The sequence below is a fragment of the Hyperoodon ampullatus genome (assembly GCF_949752795.1).
Source record: "Hyperoodon ampullatus genome assembly, chromosome: 11".
NCBI lineage: Eukaryota > Metazoa > Chordata > Mammalia > Artiodactyla > Ziphiidae > Hyperoodon > Hyperoodon ampullatus.
The window spans coordinates 25,074,738-25,102,713 of NC_136924.1; the positions used below are offsets into that span (position 1 = coordinate 25,074,738).

Sequence of the window (27,976 nt, forward strand, 5' to 3'; positions counted from 1 at the left end):
TTGTTTATTACCCCACATTCAGGGATAGCTTAATTAGTACTTCAGTTATAGCCTTTCACTTTTTTTTTGTATGAGATGTCTCAAAATAGGGTCCATACCACATGTTTTGTTTTATGATCTTTACTCTTAGTTCTCATGCACACGAAATGGAAAATAAGCAATTTTGGAAAGTCTACTATGAACATCTAGAAAAAGCAGCTACACATGCTGGTATGTAAAGGGATATGAAGGAGGGGGCTGCAGGGGGAAATGGTTGTTTAACTATTTAATTTCTACTACGTAATTACACATGAAATTGGAAAGCGGAAATGAGAAATGTATTATCTTTGATAACCTTTGGATACTGTTATCGTTTGCTTGTATTACTAGAGAAATGAATGCCGTTACGGGCAGAAACACACAGGGTAGTTGTTAACATTTCTCTAGTGGTTATGATGACCTTTTTTCTTTCAGAGAAAGAACTGCAAAATGACACAAGAGATGAGGAGAAGTCCATTGGAGATGCAAGTTCGGAGCAGACTCAGGAAGGAAACGTTGGAACTCTTTATCATGAGCAGTTCGCATTGAAAACCGACCTTCAGGAAAGACTGGACCATACCAATTTTCGGTTTTTGCTCTGGCGAGCTCTGGCAAAATTCCCAGAAAGGGTAGAGCCACGGTCCAGGGAGCTTTCCCCGCTTTTCTTGAGATTTATCAAGTAAGTGTTCTTGCCTAAGAATATGTCTCTGGTAGAGTGTGAGGAAGAGAAGGTGCAAAGTATTAAATTCCCAGATTGGCTGAGTTCTTTTCTTACATCTGTCATCTTTTCAAATCATTGGCACCTCTCTAAAGCACTGGCTCCATCAGATAACAACTAAACAACTTTTGTTTACCACTTAATCTTACATGAATCAAAATTTAACCAGCCCACAAATGCTGTTAATAAAAAATTGCAGGTTTCAAAGTAAGAAAGGCCGTACTGAGTTAGATCAGTGTACAGTGGCCTTGTTATTTCTTGCCCTATTGTTGTTTTCTTGCCTGCCTGGGGCTTAAAGGTACTTTCCAGTAACTCAACCTCAGCCACTCTGTTTTGAACCTCTTGACTGTTTCCCATGATGCCAAGGAATGTGCTCTCAAAGAATAACAAGAACTTTCTGGAGCACTGTTTTATTTTGACTAGGTATGCTGTGTGAGAGTCAGATTGCTTTAAAACTCTAAAGATAAGGGATGTGGTATATAGAACACTGCAAGTCAATTAATAAAAGTTATGTTTTCTGGAATCGTTTCATTACATGGGAAAATGCTGTAGACTTAGATTAGGCAGGCTACAGACCACAGCCTGCCAGGCTTGTACAAGGAACAGCTAGGGAGTCTCGTGGCTACAGCAGGGTGATCCAGGAAAAAAGTAGTTGGAGTTGAGGGCAAAAAGTTAACAGGAGACTGAACATGTGTAGGGCCTTTAAGTGATACTAAGGACTTTGGTTTTTACTGTCAGTGAAATGGAAAGCCATTGGGAGGTTTAAGCAGAAGGATGACATGACTTAAGTTTTCTTGAGGATTTTTCTGGCTGCCATGTTGAGAACGGACTGTGGGATGGCAGTGGTGAGAGCAGAGGGACTGCAGAGTAGAGTTGGGAGGAGATTGCAAAAATCTGGGCAAGAAGTGATGGTGACCAAGGTGGGAATAGTGTAGGTGATGAGAGGTAGTTGAATCCTGAACACCTTTTGAAGGATTTCAATTCAAAAAGATATATTTTTGAAGAATTACAACTAGATTAGCCTGTGGGACGAGCAGATCACTCATGGGATGGGGGTTTGGGGGGTGCATGAAGGAGGAAGGGGAGGAATCAAAGATGTCTGTAAGGTTTTGGCCTGAGCAACTGGAAGAACAGAGTTACCATTTACTGAGATTGGCAGAAATGCAGAAGTATGCTGACTTGTGAGGAAGATCAAGAGTTCATTTTTTAAAGACATGTTAAGTTTAGGATACTGAATAGACATCTAAGCACAGATCTCAAGTAGGCAGTTGAATGTAGAGTTTAAGGTTCAGGGGAAAGGTTTGGTTTAAAGATAGTAAATTTGAGACTCATCAGTATATGGATGGTTTTTAAAATTAAGAGACAGGGAATGAAATCACACGTGGGGGTGTAAATATAGAGAGGGAAAATTTCCAAGGACTGACAGCAATATTCAGAGGTTGGAAGAAAAGGAATCAGCCAGGGAGGCCAGGAAAGAGTGATAGAAGAACCAAGACCACTTAATGTCCCTTGAAGGAAGTATTTCAAGGAAGGAGTAAACAGTGGAATCAAATGTGTCTGAGACATCAGTCAAATGAAGAATAAGAATTGACCGACACAGAAAGATAGACAAGATGAAAAGGCAGAGGGCTATGTACCAGATGAAGGAACAAGATAAAACCCCAGAAAAACAACTAAATGAAGTGGAGATAGGCAACCTTCCAGAAAAAGAATTCAGAATAATGATAGTGAAGATGATCCAGGACCTCGGAAAAACAATGGAGGCAAAGATCGAGAAGATGCAAAAAATGTTTAACAAAGACTAGAAGAATTAAAGAACAAACAAACAGAGATGACCAATAACTGAAATGAAAACTACATTAGAAGGAATCAATAGCAGAATAACTGAGGCAGAAGAATGGATAAGTGACCTGGAAGACAGAATGGTGGAATTCACTGCTGTGGAACAGAATAAAGAGAAAAGAATGTAAAGAAATGAAGACAGCCTAAGAGACCTCTGGGACAACATGAAACACAACAACATTCGCACTATAGAGGTCCCAGAAGGAGAAGAGAGAGAGAAAGGACTCGAGAAAATGTTTGAAGAGATTATAGTCAAACACTTCCCTAACATGGGAAGGGAAATAACCTACCAAGTCCAGGAAGCACAGAGTCCCAGGCAGGATAAACCCAAGGAGAAACACGCCGAGACTTGTAGTAATCAAATTGACAAAAATTAAAGGTATAGAAAAATTATTGAAAGCAACAAGGGAAAAATGACTAATGATGAAAAATCTGAAAGAGAAATCAAGGAAACACTCCCATTAACCATTGCAACAAAAAGAATAAAATACCTAGGAATAAACCTACCTAGGGAGACAAAAGACCTGTATGCAGAAAACTATAAGACACTGACGAAAGAAATTAAAGATGATACAAACAGGTGGAGAGATATACCATGTTGTTGAATTGGAAGAATCAGTATTGTGAAAATGAATATACTACCCAAAGCAATCTACAGATTCAATGCAATCCCTATCAAATTACCAATGGCATTTTTTACGCAACTAGAACAAAAAATCTTAAAATTTGTTTGGAGACACAAAAGACCCCGAATAGCCAAAGCAGTCTTGAGGGAAAAAAATGGAGCTGGAGGAATCAGACTCCCTGGCTTTAGACTATACTACAAACCTACAGTAATCAAGACAATATGGTAGGCACAAAAACAGAAACATAGATCAATGGAACAAGATAGAAAGCCCAGAGGTAAACCCACACACCTATGGTCAACTAATCTATGACAAAGGAGGCAAGGATATACAATGGAGAAAAGATGGGCTCTTCAATAAGTAGTGCTGGGAAAACTGGACAGCTACATGTAAAATAATGAAATTAGAACACTCCCTAACACCATACACAAAAATAAACTCAAAATGGGTTAGAGACCTAAATGTAAGACTGGACACTATAAAACTCTTAGAGGAAAACATAGAAAGAACACTCTTTGACATAAATCACAGCAAGATCTTTTTTGATCCACCTCCTGGAGTAATGGAAATAAAAACAAAAATAAACAAATGGGACCTAATGAAACTTCAGAGCTTTTGTACAGCAAAGGAAACCATAAACAAGACAAAGAGACAACCCTCAGAATGGGAGAAAATATTTGCAAACGAATCAACGGACAAAGGATTAATCTCCAAAATATATAAACAGCTCATGCAGCTCAATATTAAAAAAACAAACAACCCAATCCAAAAATGGGCTGAAGACCTAAATAGACATTTCTCCAAAGAAGACATACAGATGGCCAAGAAACACATGAAAAGCTGCTCAACATCACTAATTATTAGAGAAATGCAAATCAAAACTACAATGAGGTATCACCTCACACCAGTTAGAATGGACATCATCAGAAAATCTACAAACAACAAATGCTGGAGAGGGTGTGGAGAAAAGGGAACCCTCTTGCACTGTTGGTGGGAACGTAAATTGATACAGCCACTATGGAGAACAGTATGGAGGTTCCTTAAAGAACGAAAAATAGAATTACAGTATGATTGAGCAATCCCACTACTGGGCATATATCCAGAGAAAACCATAATTCAAAAAGACACATGCACCCCAATGTTCATTGCAGCACTATTTACAATAGCCAGGTCATGGAAGCAACCTAAATGCCCATCGACAGATGAATGGATAAAGAAAAGGTGGTACATATATACAATGGAATATTACTCAGCCATAAAAAGGAATGAAATTGGGTCATTTGTTGAGACGTGGATGGATCTAGAGACTGTCATACAGAGTGAAGTAAGTCAGAGAAAAACAAATATCATATATTAACACATATATGTGGAACCTAGAAAAATGGTATCGATGAACTGGTTTGCAGGGGAGAAATTGAGACACAGATGTAGAGAACAAACATATGGACACCAAGGGGGGAAAGCCGCAGCGGGGTGGGAGTGGTGTGATGAATTGGGCAATTGGGATTGACATGTATACACTAATGTGTATAAAATTGATGACTAATAAGAACCTGCTGTATAAAAAAAACGGTTATCATTAATTTGTGAGAAAATTTTCTAATTATTTTCCTGTATCTAATAAGTTAGTTGTATGCTTTTTTCTTCTTTATTCTCTTAATGTAACTAACTATACTGATTGACTTTAGAAAGTTAAACCTTTCTTGTATCGTTGGAATAAACCTTACTTGTCATGATAGATTAAAAAAAATAATAATAATTAACCATTGGCTTTGGAAGTGACCTTAACAAGAGTTGTTTTGGTTGACCTGATAGGGATGAAATTCTGATTTAAATGGCTTAAGAGAACATGGAGAAGAAAAATGGAAACAGCAAGTATGGGCAGTTCTTGAAAAAGGAAGTAGACATAGGTGGAAGGAGGTGTGGGAGCAGAAGGGGAGCCGTTGTCGTCTGGGTTGACGTTGAGCTCAAACAGCCTGTGTGTAGGCGATGCTAGCATGAATGACACAGAAAGGAGGGGAAATGGGTAATGCGAGAGAGGGGATAAAATCGCGAGAGCCCTGCCTTTGAATAGGCAGGAGGAGACAGGATTCCGTGCATAAGCGATGAGGTTTGCATGGATAATTCATTCTGGGAAAGGTTACAAGCAAAGATGCACCCAGGTCAGTAGATATGGTGGTGGAAGAGTAATGATTTTCTCTTTTTTTCACATAGGTCTTTGGGCTTTATATCTAAACAAGAGCAGTGACGTTCAGCTTCCTTGCCTTGTTTTGAAGATCATGTAGTGTTTATCAGTTGTTTTATGAATTGCAAGGGGCTGTACATATGCAAGCTAGTATTAAAGGTGTTAGTAGGATATGAAGTTCCTATCATGTTAATTTTTCAAGTTTTTCCCCAAGGAAATAAATTACTCCTTAGCTTAATGTAAAGACCTTCCTCTCGTAGCACAAGGTGCTGTGAGGTGTGGATGGAGAGCAGAGCCTGTAACAGCATGTGAGTCTCTGAGTTTAAGAAAACTTAAAGACTGAAAAGACACAATTTTTAAAAAATGTTGAAGATTATTTGGTACTGATTACCTATAACTAATACTTTTGTAAATGATCCAAACTAATGAAAAACCCAAAGGTCACCTTTAATTCTGACTTTGAAGTATATTATGGGCTTTTAATTTGGGGGGTTATAGATTTATACTTCTAAATGTGTTTCAAATAATTTGATATTAGGACTAATTGTGAATTCCTTGTAAACATTCTCTGAGAAGAACCAAACCAGAAGCAGAAATGAATGACCAACAATAGCAACAGTATCTCAATGATAGGTGACATTTAATGAGTACTTGCTGTGTGTTAGACACTCTTATAAGTGCTTTGTATGAATTATGTAATAAATGACTGAGTGAACATGCTGTGCATGGAGGTAAAGGTTAATATGTCATGTGGTTAATTGAGGGCTGAGAGTATAGTACACACGTTTTTAAATGGATAATGGTGCAGTTTGTAAAGGACAACTTTGCTCATTTCATTCATTCATTTATTTTTTACTTATTAAGGGTAAGATCCTGCTAGCTAAGAGTACAGCACTGAGTATGGTAGTGTCTAAGCCCTCTAGGTATAGTGTTGTGTATTAACCTATAGTGTATTTCTTCCAGGTGTGCTGGTAGGATGCTATCCTCAAATATGTATTGTATCAGTGTATTTTAAAATTAATTTATTATTTATATATGGCTGCGTTGGGTCTTAGTTGTGGCGAGCGGGGGCTCTTCTTTGTTGTGGTGCACGGGCTTCTCATTGCGGTGGCTTCTCGTGGAGCACAGGCTCTAGGCACACAGGCTTCAGTAGTTGTAGCACGACGGCTCAGTAGTTGTGGCTCATGAGCTCTAGAGTGCAGGCTCAGTAGTTGTGGCACACGGGCTTAGTTGCTCTGCGGCATGTGGGATCTTCCCAGACCAGGGTTCGAACCCATGTCCCCTGCATTGGCAGGTGGATTCTTAACCACTGTGCCACCAGGAAAGTCCCTATCAGTGTTTTTTTTTTTTTTTTTTTTTTTTTTTTGCGGTATGCGGGCCTCTCACTGCCGTGGCCTCTCCCGTTGCGGAGCACAGGCCCCGGACAGGCAGGCTCAGTGGCCATGGCCCATGGGCCCAGCCGCTCTGCGGCATGTGGGATCCTCCCGGACCGGGGCACGAACCCGCGTCCCCTACATCCGCAGGCGGACTCTCAACCACTGCGCCACCAGAGAAGCCCTATCAGTGTATTTTTGAGTGAGGACTTTAAAGTCTATCTGATCGGTTTCCTTATATCTATAGCCCAGTGTCATGCACAAAACAGACAACAAAGTAATAATTGTTGGATGAATGAACCAAAGTGACACAAAATTAATGCACTGAATGATAGCCTTCAAGATAACATTAGTTACCTACAGCAATGGACCAAAATTAAAAGGATGGAATTCAGTAGGAACAAATGTGAATACCAACTGCACAAGCTTAGTTTAGAGGAGCCACAACATAAAGCCTTACTGATTTTCATTGCCTGGACATTTAGTCTGAGTCTGTGTCATGTTGTGACTTCCCTCAAAAGCAATGAATTGATAGTCCCACCTGTCTTACCAGGTCATACCTGGAGGACTGAATACTATACTTTAATATAATCTACCCCTATCCCCTCCTCCCCAAGCTGTGGTTCCAGAGACAGGGAGGCTGATATCAGCTTAGTCCAAAGTAGACATTTCAAATATTTTCAACAGTGTAACAATGAAGTGGCTGTCTTCTGCAGTTAGTGATTGACTTGTCAAATTAGGTACTTAAGAGGGGCTGAGTTTAAATGTTGTAGAAGATGCTTGACTAAGGTGCCTCTGATGTCTCTTCTGTGTGTGAGTCTGTGAACTGGGGACATACATCTGTCATAAACATTTAGGATATTTAGCTTCATCTGTTTCATATTACTCTCTTTCCACTGTAGCAATGAGTATTACCCAGCAGATCTGCAAGTTGCACCAACCCAGGATCTGCGAAGAAAAGGCAGAGGGCTGGGGGCAGAGGAAATAGAAGAGGAACCTGTTGCCGGAGAGGATGAAGAGTTGGGGGAAGAGCTGGCGCCCCAAGATGAACCCTCACAAAAGAAAAAGACAAGAAGAGCTGCGGCCAAGTAAGTTCAGCGTTGCTGAAAGGTTACAGATCCACGGATCCAGGAGGAGCGGGAAGAGACCTCTTGTGACCTCCTGTGAAATAGTCTTTGACAAGATGAATTACTCAGATAATTATTTACCAAAGTGCTGAATCTTCCTGAGATTTTCTTTTACAACCTGAAGAAAACTGCCAGTGTTCTGAGTTTTTTCTTCGCTTGCTTACTGTTTATTTTTTCTTGTTTAGCCACAGAATGTTAGAGTTTGGGGACTTTGGAGTCATCTGATTGTAGCACCTTTTTATAGATGAGAGCACTGGGGCCTGGAGCAGTTAAATGCCCTTGACCTTTGTCGTTCACTTTCATAGCATCGGGACATTATGTTCGTGTGCTGGGGCAACACAGAATGGAACATCTTTTCCCTTATAAATAAGTGCATCAGCACTCTTAACTTTGCCTTTTGACTTCTTTCCTGATTACTTTTGGCTTTCTTTTTTTCCATGCTGTTACATTCTCTTTCTGACTCTCTGGATTATTCATTTACCTGAATTGTTAGAAACATTAGAAAAAAGAAGTGACTCTGCTTTCAGAAGGTACTCCAGCTTACTTGAATATTGTCTGAATTGGGGTGTCAGAGATCCACGAGACTGGCGCTGCTGTGTTATTTTAACACTTTACATCTCAATCTGATATGCACATTTGTTGAGTCTTTCCCATGAGCCATTTGTTAGCTCATCATTCAGCAACTGTATCGAGGTCCTTTTGCTAAGTGCTGGGCAACAGAGATGAATGGTACCTAGCTTCTGCAGAGCTAGAAGCTCAGTCTCATGCCTGGTGAAATATTTTAACGGAAGTATTTTTAAAGGAGTTACAGGAGCACAGTAAAAAAAAATGACTTAATTCTATCACAAAGGGAAGACTTTTACAAAGGGGAGGGCACCTTTGAAGCTGCAAGACAAAAGTTTGCCAAGCACAGAAGGGCTTACCAGCTAATGGAAATAGTGTATAAAGCACAGGAGTTTATATACTAAGATCATGGCTAAGCTTCATGGAACCATAGTTCCTTCTCTGCTCCTACCTTCTCACAACTTTGAGCATTCTATCCCCTACTACTTCCTCTAAGACAGAGATTGCTGTTTTCGTCTTTGTATCCTTCAGCATAACAGCTATCCAAAGGTTTGTCCTTGTGTTTATTTGTTGAATAAATGAATAAGCAATTCACGCATTCATACCTCTTCCATTCTCACCCCTGGACCTTTGCTGTGTCCTTCTTTCTGCAGTCCCCTTGCCTCATTGCTGCCAAGTGAAATTCTAGTCATACTTCAAGGCACAGTTCTCATTCTGCTTCTTCACTGAAGCTCTTCCTGTCTTTTAAACTAGAAGTTATCTTACCCACCTTCAAACTTTGATAACAGCTGTTCATACCTCTAATCAGGTGCTGCTCCTTGCCTTGGGTACTAATTTTTTTTTATAAATCATCTATGTAAATTAAAAACTCTTTAAAAATAAGTTCCATGTCTTAATTAATTTTCCTGCCCCCTGTAGCCAAACCTAGAATGTTGCTAGCATTCGCCATCACTGAAAATGTAAGGAAATGGATAATCACATTCTTGGGGCCATCTCAGTATATTCATAGCCCAATTTTATAATCCATTGAACACGTTCCTCACTGGCAAGTATTTAATGAGAATGTGAAAATTAGCTCCTGTTCTCTTTGTCTCCTGAAGGCTACATGGCACATAAAAAATAATAAATGTTGAGGGAAGGAGTGTATGTTTCAATAGAAGATTTTAAAAATTTATTTGTAAAACTGCAAAGGCTCAGTGATAAGTAATTACAGAGACATTGTATCAGTCAGAGCTTTCCAGAGAAACAGAACCAGTAGAATGGAGATATATATGGGGGGGGGGGTGTGTGGAGAGTATTGTTTTAAGGAATTGGCTCACGTGATTATAGGAGCCAGCAAGTCCAGAATTTGTTGGGCAGATAGCAGGTTGGAAACTCCAGCAGGATTTGATGCTTGTCGTCTTGAATGTGAAGTTCAAAGGGTAGGATTTCTGTGTGACAGTCTTACGGCAGAATTCCTTTTCTGAGAAACATCAGTTTTTGCTCTTATAGCTTTCAGTTGATTGGATGAGGCCCATCCACATTATTGAGGGTAATCTCCTTTATTTAAAGTCCACTAGTTGTAGATGTCAACAACGTGTACAAAATATTTTCATTGCAACACCTAGATTAGTGTTTTGTTACATAACTGGGTACTGCAACTTAGGTTGACACATAAGACTAATCATCACAGGCATTTAAGCTAAATATAAATAATAGTGCTTCCCTTACCCCTATTTCTCTACAGTATCTTAAAGAGGTCATAATTTCCAGCCATTTTTCTCTATATTAACTAGTAGGGCTTTCAGAGTTTTGCTTTCTTTTGCCTAAAACAGAGAAATGCGTTGTTTGCTAAACCCTTGGGAGCTGAAGCACCACAACTTGTGGTCTTTCATTCAATCCTCGCAGAAAATCTGGGAGGTCTTGTCTTTGTCGAGATGAGGAACCTGAGACTCTGAGACATTCAGCGACTTTCCCCAAAGTCAGCAGCTCAGAGTGGCAGAACCACACATGCAGCTTGGTTCCCACCTCTCTTCACTTCTCCCTGCTTAAGTATTTTTAAAGCCTCCTAGAGTCTATGGATTAGAATGTTGAGCATGTAAATGCAGTAGAAGCGCTCTTCTTGTTCGTCTTGGTAGATGATGGGGTTTGTTCGAGGCAACCCCATCTTCAGATTTAACTTTTACCACAGAACATTGCTCTTTCTTCCTCCTTCTTGGTAAGCAAGAGCCATGGTTACCCAAACTTGGACCTCTGTTGCCTGACATCAGTTTTTATGTTATATAAAAGTGAGGAAGTGTATATTTTTCCACTTTCCTGTCTACTGCATAGGAACTAGATAAGGAATCGTTCCAAAAATTATCTGTGTTCAATTTTGGAACGTATTACCATTTTGATTACTTTCTTTCTACATTTGGTTTAATTTATGGTTTATTCTGAGGACATCCTGAATGATTTTCTGGGGTGGGGAGCCTGGATTTCAGGGGAGGACCTGCCTCAGATTTGGAATTCCTGGAGAATGATTTCCTAAATGCAAATAATTAAAACTTGTCTGTGTAATTAACAGTGAAACTATAGTCAAGGTGTTCAGAGTACCTGTCAGAGACTAAAATTAGTGGGTACTGTCATCTCAAGAAAATAATGTCTGTTCTTTAATTCTGTTTTTTTCTTTTTTCTCGGGGTTTTTTTGTTTGTTTTTTGTTTTTTAGGCAGTTAATTGCTCATTTGCAAGTTTTCTCTAAGTTTTCAAATCCACGAGCCTTATATCTGGAATCCAAATTATATGAGCTGTATCTTCAGGTGAGTAAAATAAATTCCTGCCACTACAGTTACTTGTGAACTTTCCTCTCCCTTTTTCTTTGCCAAAATAACTTCTAGGTTTTCCGTGATTGTTGGAATAGGGCCCATATCTACACTTTTAAGTCTAATTTTTTTTTAATTAACAGATATTTTCTGTATCTTGAGAAACAGTTTTAGACAGTACTAATTTAGCGGATTTTTAAAGAAAGTTGGGGTGACTAAACATTGATCAGCTGTATTAACAGTGAGTATAACAAAGCGTTAGTTTTCTAGTGAGAATTCGTTTTTAGAAGGGAGTGAGGGTTTATGCTGAGAGAGCTGCTACTTTTCACTGCTAGGCAAGTTAGCCTTATGGAGCACCAGGGTTTCAGGATCTTTTCGACTGAATGAAAAACGATAGAATAATAGTCCGTGGAAATCACAATATATGACCTTGAATTCCAAAAAATGTTGCAGAAAAAAATTAACGTCAGAAGCAGATTGGATGTCATTCTAAACCATCTGGGGAAACGAGATTTTCTCTTTTCATTTGGATGTTTTTTAAATGAAACATGTTATTTCATCAGAATTTGTCCTTGTTTTGCCCGTAATTCAGATATAACTTGTTTATAGAGCCAGAGCTCAAAACTCTCAGTTGTCCACAGGAAACAAAATTCTGAACTGACTTATCAGAGAGGCTTCAGAGCCAGGTCTTCTTTCCTGGCATCTTCCTGACTGCTCTTACCTTCACGGTATTAGAAGAGCTCTGTCTCGTCACAGGACCAGCCCAGTTGGTGTAAACCTAGATTCATGTAGGGAATTGGCCTTGGCCAAAAGACAGATAGACCTGAGAATCTGGCATGTGGGAGGCAGGTGTCAGAGTTGTGTTTCTGTTTTGTTCTTTGCATATATTCTGTTTATCTACCTTTACCTCCAGGAAAATGTAAAGCTATTATCAGGAATCATCCTTAACCCACATCTAAGAATTTAGATTCTAAGAATTTTAATTGAGCAAATTAGTACAAGTAAATTATGATCCCATGGTATGTGTATATCTGACTCCATTAATTTATTCTATAAAATATCATTCCTAGTTGTTGCTACACCAAGATCAAATGGTGCAAAAAATAACACTGGATTGCATAATGACATATAAACATCCACATATCCTCCCTTACAGGTAAGTTATTTGAAGCTAAAGAAATATTTGGGGGGCTGATTTTTAATCTTTCTACCAGACATCTTCTTATAAAGTAATTTTATAAAGGCCTAGGAAATTTCCCTCCTTTCTAAGGTGATCATAATGCTATTTTCAGGTAAGAAGTGAAAACTGGAAGTATATTTGTTTGTTAAGAGTGCTTCTCCATAGATAATAAGATAGGAGAGAGAATATTAATTGAAAAGTATGTGTTGAGGTGGCTATATCATTTCTTCTTGCTTATACAATGTCATAAAATCTTGGTGATTACTTAGGGGGTCATCATAATCACACCCTAAGAACTGAAGAAAGCTTTCATATCATGCTTTTATAAACAGCTGAATTATTGACTAACCCCTTATAATCCCTTTTACCTTTTAAAATTTGAAAACTTGGCATTTTGGAAGGTATTTGTGTGAAGACTTTCCTTTATGGATGTCAACTACAGTATAAACTATTCTTAATACCTATTTCATTTATAGTTCATTTATGTATAGTACTCTATTAATTATATTTTTTTAAAAAGTATTATTGATTAAGTGATGATTTGTGCTGAATTCTATTTTTAAAGGGAAAACTTACAAAGATTGCTTGAAGACAGAAGCTTTAAGGAAGAGATAGTGCATTTTAGCATTTCTGAAGATAATACAGTAGTGAAAGCAGCCCACCGAGCAGATCTGTTTCCTATTCTGATGAGGTATTTATACACTTTCAAAACTGATTTTTTAAAAGTTGGTCACAAAAACAGTTGTGAGTATCGTATTATGATTCTTTCAGCAATTGTTATGGAATATTTCATTTTGAATTTTATTTAATTATTTACTTTTAAAATTGGTCTTTTGGGGAAGTCAAATTGTTATAGAGACTTATTTTAAATATTTTGTCCCTAACATGAGGAAGGATCTTGCCATGGTGTTATTTTAATAATAGTGTTGAAATTAAATCCAGTATTTCTCTAAGGTTTGCTATTGAGAAATAGTATAAATAATTCATTTGTTTGGTATGTAACTAATTATGATATATAAAAACTATTGATCTGTTTTATTTAACCATCCACGTTACAAAACTTTATTACTAGTTTTCATAGTTTTCATTGGATTTTCTGGGTCAAAAAATAATAGTGAATAACAGTCATCGGTCAGGTTGTTAGTCCCCTGTTTCAAAACCCTTTGAGACCCCATTTTACTGAGAGTAGCAGAGGGAATCCTTACTACGCCTTTAAGGGCCTGGTATGACCTAGGCCAGACCCACCTCTCTAACGGCACCTCTTCCATTTACCACCCCACTCAGAGCCCATTGCACAACCTTTCTTCACAATACTTAGTCATCCAGCGTAGCCTCTTTTCTTATTGTGTATCTCCCCTGCTAGAAGGCGGACTCCATGGCTCTTAGTAAATAGTGGTCAAATGAATTTTGTGTTCTCTTTTATGATATAAATCCCACTTTTTCTGTGTTTTAATTTACGGATTCCTTACAGAGCCTAGAAGAATTAACTGTGGTATTAGTGCTTGGGTTATCCTTGTCTTGCTACTGGCTTTAGCAGTAATGTTTCTAAAGCGTCGTTCTTAAAGTGTGGGCTGCTCCTTCTTGGTGGGAGCTGTCCCAGAGATGTTCTCAGGAGGTCCACGAGGTTAAAACTTTTTTCATAATACTACTAAGACATTACCTTTTCCATCGTGCTAACATTTGTGCTCACCAGGCAAAAGCAATGATGCGTAAAACTCCGGGTGCCTTAGCATGAATCAGGACAGTGGCTCCCCACTGTGCTAGCCATTCTTCATCGCCACAGACCTGGAGTTTAAAAAAATAAAATAAAAAGCTGGTTGCATTCAATGCCCTTAGATGAATCTTGAGCCTTGAGTACTTGTCTTTTTATTATTCTATATGCAAAAATGGGAGGTATGCATAAGACACTTGGGCTGCTCACTTGTTCCCATGGAATTTTTTTCATGTTTTCCAAGTAACTGATGCATGTTACAGGATCATTCATGGGTAAAGATCTGTTCAAAGTGCAAGATAGACAGATGGATTTTAATGTAACAGAGTTCACAAAGTTCACTGATATGGTTTCAGATTCCACCTTGCAACCAGCCTTTAAGAAACTGCTTCCTGTTGAGGTTTGGTGTAGTATCAAAGTAGAATATCCACAATTATCTGAAAAGAATTATCTGAAAGTTTATAAAACATTTTTCTCTTCTCCAACTACATATCTGTGTAAGGCTGGATTTTCTTCAACCACAATATATTGCAACTGTTGAATGCGGAAGCAGATATGAGAATTCATTTATCTTCTAATAAGCCAGGCAATAAAGAAATTCAGAGGAAAAAAAAAAGTAAAACAATGCCTCTAGTCTCACTAATTTTAGGAGGGACAGGTTTGGAATATATAGCTAATTTTTATTAGAAATTTACTTTTGCTAACTTGTTTTAACCTGTGCTATGATAAATATCAATAGATAAAACTCACGTATACAAAAGCTCTCCAATAATTTTTAAGATTGAAAAGGGATCCTAATATTGAAGAGTTTGAAAACCGTTGTCTTTAAATTTTGAATATTAAGTCAGTAGTTTTATCATGCTAAGAAAGTAGCTTTTATTACTATGTTATTTAGTATTTCTGCTAAATGGATGTTGAATTTTATTAGAATGACTATTAACTATGTATTAAAATGATCATATTAACCTTTTTCTATGAGCTATCGATCTGTATTAATCTAATAGATTTTACTAATGATTCTTTCTTGCTTTCCTGGGATAATCCTTATTCAGCTTTAATATCGTTTTAATGCAGCACTGGGTACTGTTTTCAGAAATGTCGTGGGGTTTTTTCCCCCAGTTATTTATTTATTTATTATTACTAAAGTATTTATAATATTGTGTTAGTTTCAGATGTACAGCAAAGAGATTCAGTTATATAGTTCCCTGTGCTATACAGTAAATCCTTGTTGCTTATCTATTTTATGTATAGTAGTGTGTATCTGTTAATCCCCAACTCCTAATTTATCCTCCTCCCCCTCCCTTTCCCCTTTGGTAATCATAAGTTTGTTTTCTATGCCTGTGAGTCTGTTTGTTTTGTATATAGATTCATTTGTATTATTTTTTAGATTCCACATACAAGTGATATCATTTAATATTTGTCTTTGTCTGACTTACTTCACTTGGTATGATAATCTCTAGGTCCATCCATGTTGCTGCCAGTGGCATTATTTCATTCTTTTTTATGGCTGAGTAATATTCATATATATATATACACACACACACTATATATATATATATATATATATATATATATATATATATGTTTATATATACACACACACACCACATTTTTTTAAACCAGTCATCTGTCGCTGGACACTTAGGTTGCTTCCATGCCTTGGCTACTGTAAATAGTGCTGCTATCAACATTGGGGTGCATGTGTATTTTCAGAAAAATTAGAGTTTTCTCCAGATATATGCCCAGGAATAGGATGTCTGGATCATAAGTTAGCTCTATTTTTAGTTTTTAAGGAACCTCCATACTGTTCTCCATAGTGGCTGCACCAATCTACATTCCTACCAACAGGGTAGGAGGGTTCCCTTTTCTCCACACCCTCTCCAGAATTTATTATTTGTAGACTCTTTGATGATGGCCATTCTGACAGGTGTGAGGTGATACCTCACTGTGGTTTTGATTTGCTAGAAATGTTGTGTTTTTTGTTTCTAGGCAATATTGGTATGTAGTTTATTTCTCTTCCTTAATCCATCTTGATATGACAACTATACCACCTTCATAAATGAAAAAGGACTGTTTCCTTCTTTCTCTCTGCTGTGAAACTATATCACGGGGATTGTTTTTCCTTGAAAGTTTTAAAAATTCATCTGTAAAACTATGTGAGCTCCAAGTTTACTGATTTATTCAGGGTTTCTTAAGTTCCTTTTGCTTATTTATATGTGTGTTTTTTCCAGAAAATTACCCATTTAATTGAAATCTTTCCAGTTTCCTTATTTTACTTATAGTTATGCTCTTATTTTACTTCCTTTTAATCTATATATTCTTGTTTTCATTTTTCCTTGATTAGACTTATCTCTGGCTTGCCTATTTTATTGCTTTTTTTCTCTTCCAAAGAACCACCTTCTAACCATTGTCTTTATTATTTCCTTCTTCCTGCTTCCCTTAGCCTTGTGTTTGTTGTTGTTATTTTAAAATTTCCATATTAAATATCTAATTTTTATTTTCATTCTTCCTTGTTTTAGAATGTATCCATTTAAATCTGTTGAGTTACTATTCTAGCCTTTTAGGAAAATGAAACAACTGTGTTTTAGAGTTAATGTGCAGATAAATAATGTTTTAGGATGAATGTGCAAACAAATAACATTCTTTGGACTTTTTAGAATTTTGTATGGCCGAATGAAGCATAAGACTGGGAGTAAAACTCAGGGGAAATCTGCTTCTGGCACCCGCATGTCCATCATTCTGAGGTTCCTCGCTGGGACCCAGCCTGAAGAGATCCAGATATTCTTAGACCTGCTATTTGAGCCTGTGAAGCACTTCAAGAATGGTAGCTATCAACTAGCTGCCTCTCTGCATGCATGTTGTCTGCTCAGACCTCTGCTGTCTCAGGCTGTTTCCCACGCTCTTGGGCATCTTTCTAAGGGGGTCACTCTTCCTAATCTCGAAGGTGGTCTTTTTGCTGACATGCAGTTTTTTTTAAACTTTGATTGAATTAGGTGGAGCTAATAAATGATCCTGGGGATTATCATCATCCCTGTGCTAATAAGCCCCTGATTAGAAAATGTGTATTTTTTGTTGTTATTGTACATTTAGGCCATTTGAAAAATGATACTTATCCATATATGATGAATAAGTTTCTCCTTAGAAACTTAAAGCATGCTGCAAAATTAATCTTAATTGTCTTGGCATGTATTCATTCACTGAATCATTCATCTATTGCGTAATGATTTGTTGAATACCTCCTGCGCCCCAGACACTCTGTTGAATATAGAAAAATGAGGATTTATAATCTCTGCTCTCAACCTCACGGTCTAAACAAAGTGGATTAGTAAGTGTATACAATGAGCTGTGATGCTCTGTGGTATGTTCTCCAGTATGCGATCTTAGTAATTAATAGTGATAATAATGGCTAACATCTACTGAGTTCCTACTTCATGCCAGACATTATGACAGGCCCTTTACGTATAACTCAGTTGACTGTTAAAACAGCCACATTAGGTTTCAGTACTTGATTGTCCCCATTTTATACATAAGGAAATTGAGGCTTAGAGAGGTAAGTGTTTTGCCCATGGTGAACCTGGTATTTGAACACAGATCTTCCTGACCATAGTACCTCTGCTCCAGTCTTAAAATTGCTTTGTTTGGGGCAAACATAGATATTTATTTATAGGGTAATGTGTTGCTTTCCCCCCACCTCGGGGGGTGGGGGAGGGGAAGGGATGATAGATATAACTGTTAAAAGGTTTTCATTCAGTGTAATATGGTCCTGTGAAGGAAGTTGGCTGTAATGAATAGAAGAGTTTTTGTTCAGTGTAATAGCCTCTGTTGTAAGAGGGTAGCTATTAATGATACCCTTATGGATAGACTGTTTTGGTGTATGAATCAGTAAGCTCATGATCTCATACCAGTTGGTTTGAAGTAAAGTTCAAGCAATAACAATTCAAGTCTTTTAAGTAAATTATGAAATCAATATGGTACCTGTTTATAAAGGACCATTGTTTTATTTATTTATCAGGGGCTGCAAGAGAAATAAAACACTTGATTCTCAGCCTTAAAGGAGCTTATAATGTAACAAGACATTTTCCTTGAAACGGCTGAAGATAGCATAGTCCATGAAAGCTGAGAGGGAGAAAATGTGTGGAAAGTTGATGGATGGAATAAAATGGAATTCCTTAGGTTTTGAGGAATAGTATAAATAGGGTGAGAATTGGGCTTAGAGGCTTAGTTCTGTCACAAGTTTCTTACTTCCCTTTACTCCTCAGTTTCCTCATCTATAAAATGATAGTAGTACAAGCTATCACATCTAGCTCATTGAATGTTGGGTAAGAATCAAAAGGAGAAAGATACAAGTAAAGTACATTATCATCTATAAATCATTATAACAGTAGAAAATGCTGTATTATTGAGGGAAAGTGAAAGGAAGCTATAATTATAAATAGTAACAAACTAATATTTCCCTTCCCATGCTATCTCTGCTCCTCTCTGTTTCACTAGGAGAATGCCATTCTGCTGTCATTCAAGCAGTCGAAGATTTGGATTTGTCTAAAGTTCTTCCTTTGGGTCGTCAGCACGGTATCTTAAATAGCCTTGAGATAGTATTAAAGAACATTAGTCATCTGATCAGTGCATACTTACCAAAGATTTTTCAGATACTGCTCTGCATGACCGCAACTGTATCCCACATCCTTGATCAACGAGAAAAGGTGAGAGAGATTCACTTTACACACTTTGTTCTAGGGTAAAAGTCTGTGTCTTACTTGGGAAATTGGTTGGGGCCTGAATATCTAACATCCTTCTAGGTTAATTCTTTCTTATGTAAAGTATCTCTTTATTTATTTATTTTTTAAGTATTTGTCTTTCTTTCTTTTTTTTAATTTAATTTAATTTATTTATCTTTGGCTGTCTTGGGTCCTCGTTGCTGCGCGTGGGCTTTCTCCAGTTGCGGCGAGAGGGAGCTACTCTTCATTGCAGTGCATGGGCTTCTCACTGCAGTGGTTTCTCTTGTTGCAGAGCACGGGCTCTAGATGCGCGGGCTTCAGTAGTTGTGGCGCGTGGGCTCAGTAGTTGTGACTCGTGGGCTCTAGAGTGCAGGCTCAATAGTTGTGCCTCACGAGCTCTAGAGTGCAGGCTCAGTAGTTGTGCCTCACAGGCTTAGTTGCTCTGTGGCATGTGGGATCTTCCCAGACCAGGGCTCGAACCCATGTCCCCTGCATTGGCAGGTGGATTCTTAACCACTGCACCACCAGGGAAGCCCAAGCATCTCTTTAAAATGGCCTTCCCTACAATGGGAATCTTCACTGTTATAAATATTTATGAATAGCTAGAAAATGCTGATTATAGCAAGTGTCTATTTAAAAAGGAGGTGAAATGGTAGGGAGGGGGTTAGTTCTGTATACATCTCAGAACAAAGTCAGAGGTAGTTGAGCTGATGTTTCTTAGATCTTAATTTCAGGAACCTAAAAGTGTAGGGCATCTTCTAACTCTCATTTAATTCAAAGTGGTTGGAGAATGAATAGAATACTCTTAGCACTGTCCTTGTTATTTTGAGACAGAGTTTCCCAGACCTCTTTTAAAGGTAAATGCTTGCCTATTGTAAGTGCAATGTTTTAAGTAAAGGTAAGTAGCAAGATCGGGCAAGACAAGTCAGCTAGCTAACTGCCAGGAGGCTTCGTGAGTTGGTGCTTAGGAAATGTTTTCTGAATTATATTCAAGACAATATATTTATGTTTTGTTGAAACAGGTATGTTTCAATAAGTAACTCCAATAAGTATACTCATTGGAGTTTAGGGAAACTTAATATTTTTATGGACTGACTGAAGGCTTGTTGGAGAAAATGGGACTTGAAGTGAAAACCCAGACTCAGATGTCTGCTGTCGATTCTCAATTAATGACAAATAGGCACAGTTTTAATTTGGCTAAAATTCATCTCATTTGTTTTAGGGATATGCCTGATGAACTGCCTCTCAAATACAGTCATAACTAAAAATTGACAGCCAGAGTTTTACACTGCTTTTCCAGGCTATGCATGGATATAAATCTGCTTTAGTAATGAAATAATATTCTCTGGTTAACAAGATCTACGGATTTAGAATATACCTTCCATTTTGCTAGGCGCTATTTTATTTTCATCATTCTTTCATTCATTCCTTCAACAAATGTTAATTGAGCCCCTACTGTTTGTCAGGCACTGTGCTAAGCATTGGGATGAAGCAGCAAACAAAAGTTCCTGTCCATTTAATTATACAGTGAATACTTATTTCACACCTACTATCTCCCAGACATTGTTGTAAGTGGAGAACGAGATGGTTAGGACTCCGTTTCTTGGGGAGAAGACTATAGATAAATACAAAAATAATCAGAATAATGCCAGATGGTAAGTTCTAAGAGGAAAATAAACTCAGGAGGCTCCTCTGCAGACCTCTTAAAATCCTTCTCTGTGTCACTGTCTCTTCTCCAGTACTCTGCCCTGTGACTTCTAGCCACCTTGGCCTCCCCAAGTCGCACAGCTGTCTCCTCGTTTTAAGAAGATTGGGCTCTTCCTTTCCACACCAAGGCCTGAAACTCTGCAGGCAGGAAGCCGGGGAATGTGTAGGACTCATCTCATCTGTTTCCCCTCTCTCAGGGATTACTGTCCTCTGTTGCCTGCTGTCCAGTGTCCAGAAATCATTGTTTCATATATTCTGTTAAGCTTTTTAGTGTCTTGAGAGGGGAGAATAAAATCTGGTCCCTGTCACTCCATCTTGACTAGAAGCAGTAAAACCACGCTAAAGGAGCAGGCAGAACAGTCCTCTGACTAACACAGGGCTGGGAACAGCTCATGTTCCCAACAGTCAGAGCAGAAACCTCATGAGACCTGGGGCATCAGGGAGAGTCCTTGGAAGGGGATTGCCTCAGTAGTAGAGCCAGATTAGCCCAAGCATAAAGGCTGCTATGACACCACCTAACAAAGCTTAAGAAGATCAAACCTTTTCCTAATAAATTAACTGCATCCCTGTTCAGAAACTTTTAGATGATTTAAATGAAACTAGAATTCATAGTGTCTGACATCCAGTCAGGTGTTACCAGGCATGCAAAGAAAGGAAGATTTTGCCCATAATGAAGAGAAAAACCAATGGATAGAAGCAGACCCAGAAATGACACAGGTAGTAGAATCAGACAAGGACATTAAAACAGCTGTTAGAAGTACACTCCATATATTCACAAAAGTAGAGGAAAGCATGAGCATGTTAGGGAAAGACATAAAGAAGTAAAGAATTTAAAATAAAATGAGGGAATGTGGTAGGAAGTGACCCATCTGGAGGTGGATGGGTGCTGCTTTTACTAGGGTGTTCAGGGCCATCTCTAAAGAGGTGATATTTGAGCTGACACCTCCCCAGCCACTGGAAGAACATTTCAGGCAGAGAAACTGACTAGTAGTACAGAGTCCTGAGGTGGAACATTCTTGACACATCCTGAGAAGAGACAGAAGGCTGAGGTGGCTAGAGCACAAGGATAAGATGTGTAAGATGAGGTCAAGAGGTGGGTAGGGCCTCGTAGGCTATGACGAGGAGCTGAATTTACTCTGAAGTGTACTCGGAAACCTCTGAGAGGTTTGAAAGCAAGGGAATGATAAGGCCAGTTTGATGTTCCAAAACTATCGCTTTGCTTGGTGGAAAGAGGCTGTGTAGGGCCAGGAGTGGAAGCTGAAAAGGGGTCTTAGAAGTTTTTTTGTCTGTGTTACATGAGAGCTTCAGGGCCATAGGGAGAATTGTGTGAGAATTTTAGTTTTTACCTTATAGTGAGGGATAGTGACTACCTATACATGGCTATGTTAAGTCATGAAACGCTACAGGTTGTATAAACCCTCTGTAAGTCCTCTGACTTTCTGGTTAACTTAGAAGACGTTACTCAGGAATGCAGCCTTTCTCCTGAGTCAACAATCAGTAACTCAAAGGATCATTTATGCAATTTCACAGTTCATTAGACAGCAAGGTGCTAGCCTTCCAGACACGTAGGAGCTTTCTTTTCTGTTCTGTTCTTCTTTTTTTTTTTTTTTTTTTTTTTAATTCTTGGACAAGTCCAAGGAATTCCTTGAGGTTCTGTAATGAATTATTGCACGGTAATATGCTCAAGTGAGTTAAAGTTCTACATTTGTGTGTTTGAGCTAAGTTACACATTTACTTTTTTATATCTTTCAGATCCTCCAGGGCATTGACTGACACTGAAATAGGTGTCTTGAGGGTTCTTGAGGGTCGTTTTGGTTTGTGTTTGTTTTTGTTTTGTTTTTGTACATTTAAGAAATGAAGTAATTCATAAATGTCCATAAACTCACGCAGGCATATGGACTGTTCCTCTAGGAATTAAAGTCTCCAGTTGCTCATTTTCAGGATTTTTCTCCAGTTTACTCAACAATTACTGAGAAGTCTGGGCAGCTGATTACAAAAGAGAAGAGTACATGCAGATCCTACTTGATTGGATGGGAATAGGGGAAAGGGAGGGGTCTGACTTGGTGTCATGTTTGCCAAGGTTAGTTTCTTACTACTCTGGGGGATCATGATACCATGCTTTTTCAAATATCAGTAATAGTTTCTATTTGTCACCAAACGTGATCTAGCAGATAATGAAAATATTGCCAGTAGAACTGAAGCAGAACAGAATGGCTTGTAATTGTGTCACCTTCTTATGCTTGCCTGTCATCTCCTCTCTTTGTAACTTGTATAATAGGTAATTAGCTAAAAGTGAATGGTAGAAACTTGATGGGTATGTGAACTATCATGATTCCTCAGACTTTTGCATAGCAAAGTAATGGCATCCTTGTTCATATTCTCTTGAATTTAAAATGTACAGTTTCAGAAAAGTAAAACAATGTAGAATACAAAACAGCTGTTCCCACTGAGATTTTGTTTTTCCCTAAGGACACAGTGCGATTTTACTGGGCCTGATAATAGAACACATCTCACCACTTGGTTTTTTTAAGTATGCTTTCCCCTCTTGTTCAGTAAGAAAAGCAATATGACTTACTCAGTTGGCGTTTCCATGTGGATCAGAGCTTCATAACAGGATCCCAGCTTGATTCTTCACCACCTGAGCAGGAGTGCCTCCCTGAGGAGTCGAGAATAAAAGCGATATCTTTTTAATAGAAGATCTTCATTTTACAGATACAGCTGAGGTTTATTAACGCACTGAAAAATTTAAGACGTCTTGGCATCAAAATGGTAACTGATATCTTTTTGGATTGGGAGTCCTATCAGTTCAGAACAGAAGAAATTGATGCTGTATTTCATGGTGCAGTTTGGCCCCAGGTAAAGCTTGATTTCTGTGTTCTGCCTGGATACCTTCTGCTTTTTCTTTTAATACTGCTTCACCAGCACAGTCTGCACCCAGCCACAAATGCTAATCCGGGTCTTTTCTTTCACATCAAGCCTTTCTTTGCTTCTGCAAGTTTTAGAACACTTTTCTTTACCTCCACTACCACCTAAAGCTCCAGAGCTAGTTTCTCCAATACCATAGTGTTTATACTTAAGGCTAATTTGAATATGACTGTTGTCTCTTAAGCAAATGTAACCTAACTTTTGTAGCACCTCACATAGTATGCCTCTGGGTTTTGACAAGCATGAGGGAAAATACACAGGGTTTTTTCTTACTTATTTCCTTGTTTGATTTCTCTGGTTGTCCCCACTTGGTGATAATAACTGGTGTAGTTATAGCTAAGATTGTAGAAGAGACTTGGTTTTAGGAAAGATTGCTCACTACTCAGTTTGTCCTTTAAATGTTTATCTCTTAGCTCTTTTATCCTCTGGCGTGATTTCTGTTCTTGTTCTGCTTTTCAGTTGTTTGGTTTTTTTCTACAATTCTGTGTATGTTCTTATTTTGTATTCTGTTTTTATTTTGTGTCCTAGATCAGCAGGCTTGGATCTGAGAGTCAGTATTCTCCTACTCCTCTACTGAAGCTAATTAGTATCTGGTGCAGAAATGCAAGGTATAATCTTTTTTTTTTTTTTTTTTGGCCTTTAAAAAGGGCAGTGTTTTAGACTAACTGGTCAAGGGAACTAATAGTGTAATTTATGCTCTTACCACACCGTGACCTACTTTCAGTGCAGTTAAAAAGAATAAGGCAGTTGAATCTCAAAATACATAGTTTGAAGAAAAATACAAGTTGCTGAATAATAGGTGTAGTGTGTTCCAGGAAAAATGCTTTTATATGTGTATGTATGTGTGTATAAATACAAAATGGAATAGAAAATGGATCAAGGCTACATGAGAAACAATGTCACCTTAGCATGTGGAGGTTTAGTGAGCTGGAGAGGGGAAAGGAGACTTTTCATTATATATCTTTGGAGTGTTTGAATTACTTATAGCAATAAAAAAAGGAAAAAATAGATAAAACAACATTTTGCATTTTAATATAAATTAAAATTGTAGAGTGTATATTATATCAAGACTTACACATTTTTGGCTATTTTTACGATTTCATTAAAACTTGAAAATTAGGGATTTCCCTGGCGGTTCCCTGGTTAGGACTCTGTGCTTCCACTACAGTGGGCGCAGGTTCCATCCCTGGTTGGGGAACTAATATCCCTCAAGCTGTGTGGCATGGCCAAAAAAAAAAATTGAAAATTGAAAATGAGTAGTATTGAGGGGCTTCCCTGGTGGTGCAGTGGTTAAGAATCCACCTGTCAAAGCAGGGGACATGGGTTCGATCTCTGGTCCTGAAAGATCCCACATGCCACAGAGCAACTGGGCCCATGCACCACAACTACTGAGCCTGCGCTCTAGAGCCCGTGAGCCACAACTACTGAGCCCACGCGCTGCAGCTACTGAAGCCCGTGCGCCTAGAGCCCGTGCTCCTCAACAACAGAAGCCACCACAATGAGAAGCCCGCGCACCACAACAAAGAGCAGCCCCCGCTCGCCGCAACTAGAGAAAGCCTGCACACAGCAGCAAAGACCCAGCGCAGCCAAAACAAATAAATTTTTTAAAAAAAGAAGAAAATTAGTAGTATTGGGATTGATATGGCTGTTCTTCCAATGTGTAGTGATTGTATCAGCAGTTTGATTTGACCTGGCAAAGGGAAAAACAGATGTGAAACACACTAGGTAGTTACATCATCACCCAAATATTACAATTTTGCGTGTTTGCTTAAAAATAAAAGCTGATTTGTAATTCGCATTCTGTCTTTTCCCCGGTTCCCACTTAAAAATTTCACAAGCTTTCTGGATTTTCTAGGTCATTGTCTTCTGTTCTTTGTAAAACTCCATCTAAATATGCATACAGCGCTCATGGTCGCAAATCAGTATCCTTTTGTGGACATATGAGCCATTTACAGAACCTTCATCTACTGATGGTTCAGAGATGCTGTGTTACAGACCAAATGCATATTTACTGAAGAATGTGGGAACTTTCAGTAAAGTGGGAATATGAGAAACCTGTTTTGTTTATCTCAGTGATGGAAACAGACTTAAGTTTGCCCTGATCTATTTTGATGAATGAAAGATAGAATAAAAGAAAATGTATTTATTATTGATTCAGTGATGTTAAAATCTTGGCATCCATTTTTACAAAATAGGGATCATACCTTATAGCTAGCTTTTGATTTTGTTTTTTTCATGTAAATTATGTCATGAACATTTCCCCGTGTCATTAAATAGTCTTCAAAAACAATACCTTGCCATTGTCTTCCTCAGGAAAGCCTGTTTTATTTTTTACTGTCATAAGGGCTCTTTTCATTTATTTCCCAATTTGAGAAAGCAATTTCATATCTTGTTTTTTCATTGGACATTTATAAGCAGCACTTCATAGGCATACTTGAGAAATATTTTATAGTTGTGTCATTGTTATACAAATAAGCCATGAAGGACTTTCATCCAAGAAGACTTTACAGTAGTGACCTGGTTTATATATTAGTTGGGTCCTTACTCAAGTATAGATCCACATCATTGGATGCCACCTCATTCTCTTCTACAATTTCTTTCTCGTTGACAATGGAGATATAATATGTAAAGTATCTTGCTTGGTGCCTGCGCATAGTATCCCCAGTATCTGTTGGACAAAGATGTATGAGTATAACCTCTTAGAACTTTTCTTTCAGTCTGTCAGGACTAAGTATGTTAAAGTGCTTGAGCTCTTTTTCCAGTAATGATGAATTGGTAAAGCCAAACTATTTGAATTTTTTCAGTTTGGCCTTCCTACTGATTGTTAGGATTGCATCTCTGGCTGTAAAACAATTGCTAGTTTGCCTGTGGCTGGAAAGCTTTTGTGTTCTCTACCTTTTGGGGTATCGTTCGTGTGAGTCTTGCATTACTGGGGATGGATTCATCTCCCTCCCTTGACAAATGATCCTAATCTGAATGTTGCATATCCTAATTCAGCAAATATTTGTTTGGTCTGTGGTCTGTACTCCTAATTTTCATGTTGTAGTACATGGTTTTTATGTGAGCATATAAACATTCATATTCTAGAAGGCTTATAATTGAAAAATAGCCTGTCTTTAATACATTTCCTTTAGAACTAGGGCTTAGACCACGGTTCACAGCTCAGCTCTATGACTTATTAGCTCATTGGCTTTAGACAATTCTCAATTTCTTCATCTGTAATGTGGAGATAAGGATACCACCTTAACATAGAGATGTTGTGAGGATTAAATGAGAAATATACATAAAATGCGTAGATAATATAATGTTTGTATGGTGCCTAGAATTATTATCCATCAAATTTTAGATTTTAAAGTAATTTCCCTTCTGAGTAATCTTATTAACATTCATATATACACATATATATTCATTAAACTATGAAAATTTGTATGGAACATGTTTTTAGAAATAAACGTATTGAAAAAGAAGATGACTATTTTAGTGTTTTTTCTTGCAGATATTTCCCTTTCCTGGCTAAACAGAAACCTGGGCACCCGGAATGTGATATCCTGACCAATGTTTTTGCGATTCTCTCAGCAAAGAACCTCTCTGAAACCACAGCTAGTATTGTGATGGAAATAGCCGATGACCTTCTTAGCCTTCCAGATTTTGAACCCACAGAAACAGTTTTGAGCTTACCGGTGACAGGATGTGTATACACAGAAAGTGCAGATGGTATGTAAGCTGTACAGAGCAAACGATTCTTATACTTCTGAGGTATCATTTGTGCCCTCAGAATGGAAAGGTTGATAGAATCTGACTCTTTTTATAACTTATGCTATTAAAAGAGTTTCTTTTCTCTAGGAATTAATACCAATTTATATAAGCTGAATTTTCTTTGCAGTAGGTAGAAATTCGGATTATTTACGCTCCAGAAAGCTCAACTCTCCTTCAGGACATTATCAGATGATTTCCACTGTCATGTCTCTGAATTCTTACCATATTATCTTAACAGTTCTCTTACTACTACCCAAAATGGTTTAAATCCTCAAGGGTCTCATATAAAATTTTAATTTAGCTAATGATATAGATGTTTTGACTAAGAAGAAAGTTATTTAATATTTAGTTGAAATTTATTAAATTTTCATGGTAATTGAGTGCTTTCCTTTTCTGTCATTAGGAAGATATTGTACAGTTAGCTTTTAAGAGCGTAGTTAATTAAAATCAGTATATTTATCACTATTTCAGAGTCTATCACAATAGGAGGACGATTAATTCTACCTCGTGTACCTGCAATTCTCCAGTATCTCAGCAAAACCACAATAAGTGCAGAAAAGGTGAAAAAGAAGAAGAATAGAGCACAAGTCAGTAAGGAACTGGGCATTCTTTCAAAGTAAGTGATACATTGGTCCTTAAAAGATAACATTACCACCTGTAGTTTTAATTTTTTTTAATTATGCTTGGTTTTTCATTTGTTTTAACAAGGTAATAAGCTAAAAAAGTTTTCAGTATTTTAAATGCCCTC

The 27,976-nt window shown here is 37.9% G+C and overlaps 1 protein-coding gene across 2 annotated transcripts in view; it reads left to right on the plus strand.

The window, feature by feature from the left end:
- UTP20 (UTP20 small subunit processome component) overlaps window positions 1–27,976 on the plus strand; it is a gene marked incomplete at its 5' end in the record, with an annotated part of 91,156 nt that overhangs the window by 28,156 nt on the left and 35,024 nt on the right. Inside the window, 12 exons of one of the 2 annotated variants that reach the window (XM_079715022.1) lie at window positions 131–210; window positions 454–697; window positions 7,665–7,850; window positions 11,141–11,231; window positions 12,305–12,390; window positions 12,980–13,105; window positions 16,783–16,949; window positions 18,617–18,825; window positions 23,260–23,403; window positions 24,001–24,080; window positions 26,969–27,190; window positions 27,680–27,844. In XM_079715022.1, the coding sequence (XP_079571148.1) occupies window positions 131–210; window positions 454–697; window positions 7,665–7,850; window positions 11,141–11,231; window positions 12,305–12,390; window positions 12,980–13,105; window positions 16,783–16,949; window positions 18,617–18,825; window positions 23,260–23,403; window positions 24,001–24,080; window positions 26,969–27,190; window positions 27,680–27,844 (1,800 nt within the window). The remainder of the gene's footprint in view (window positions 1–130; window positions 211–453; window positions 698–7,664; window positions 7,851–11,140; window positions 11,232–12,304; window positions 12,391–12,979; window positions 13,106–16,782; window positions 16,950–18,616; window positions 18,826–23,259; window positions 23,404–24,000; window positions 24,081–26,968; window positions 27,191–27,679; window positions 27,845–27,976) is intronic. The other variant, XM_079715023.1, reaches the window with a different exon arrangement.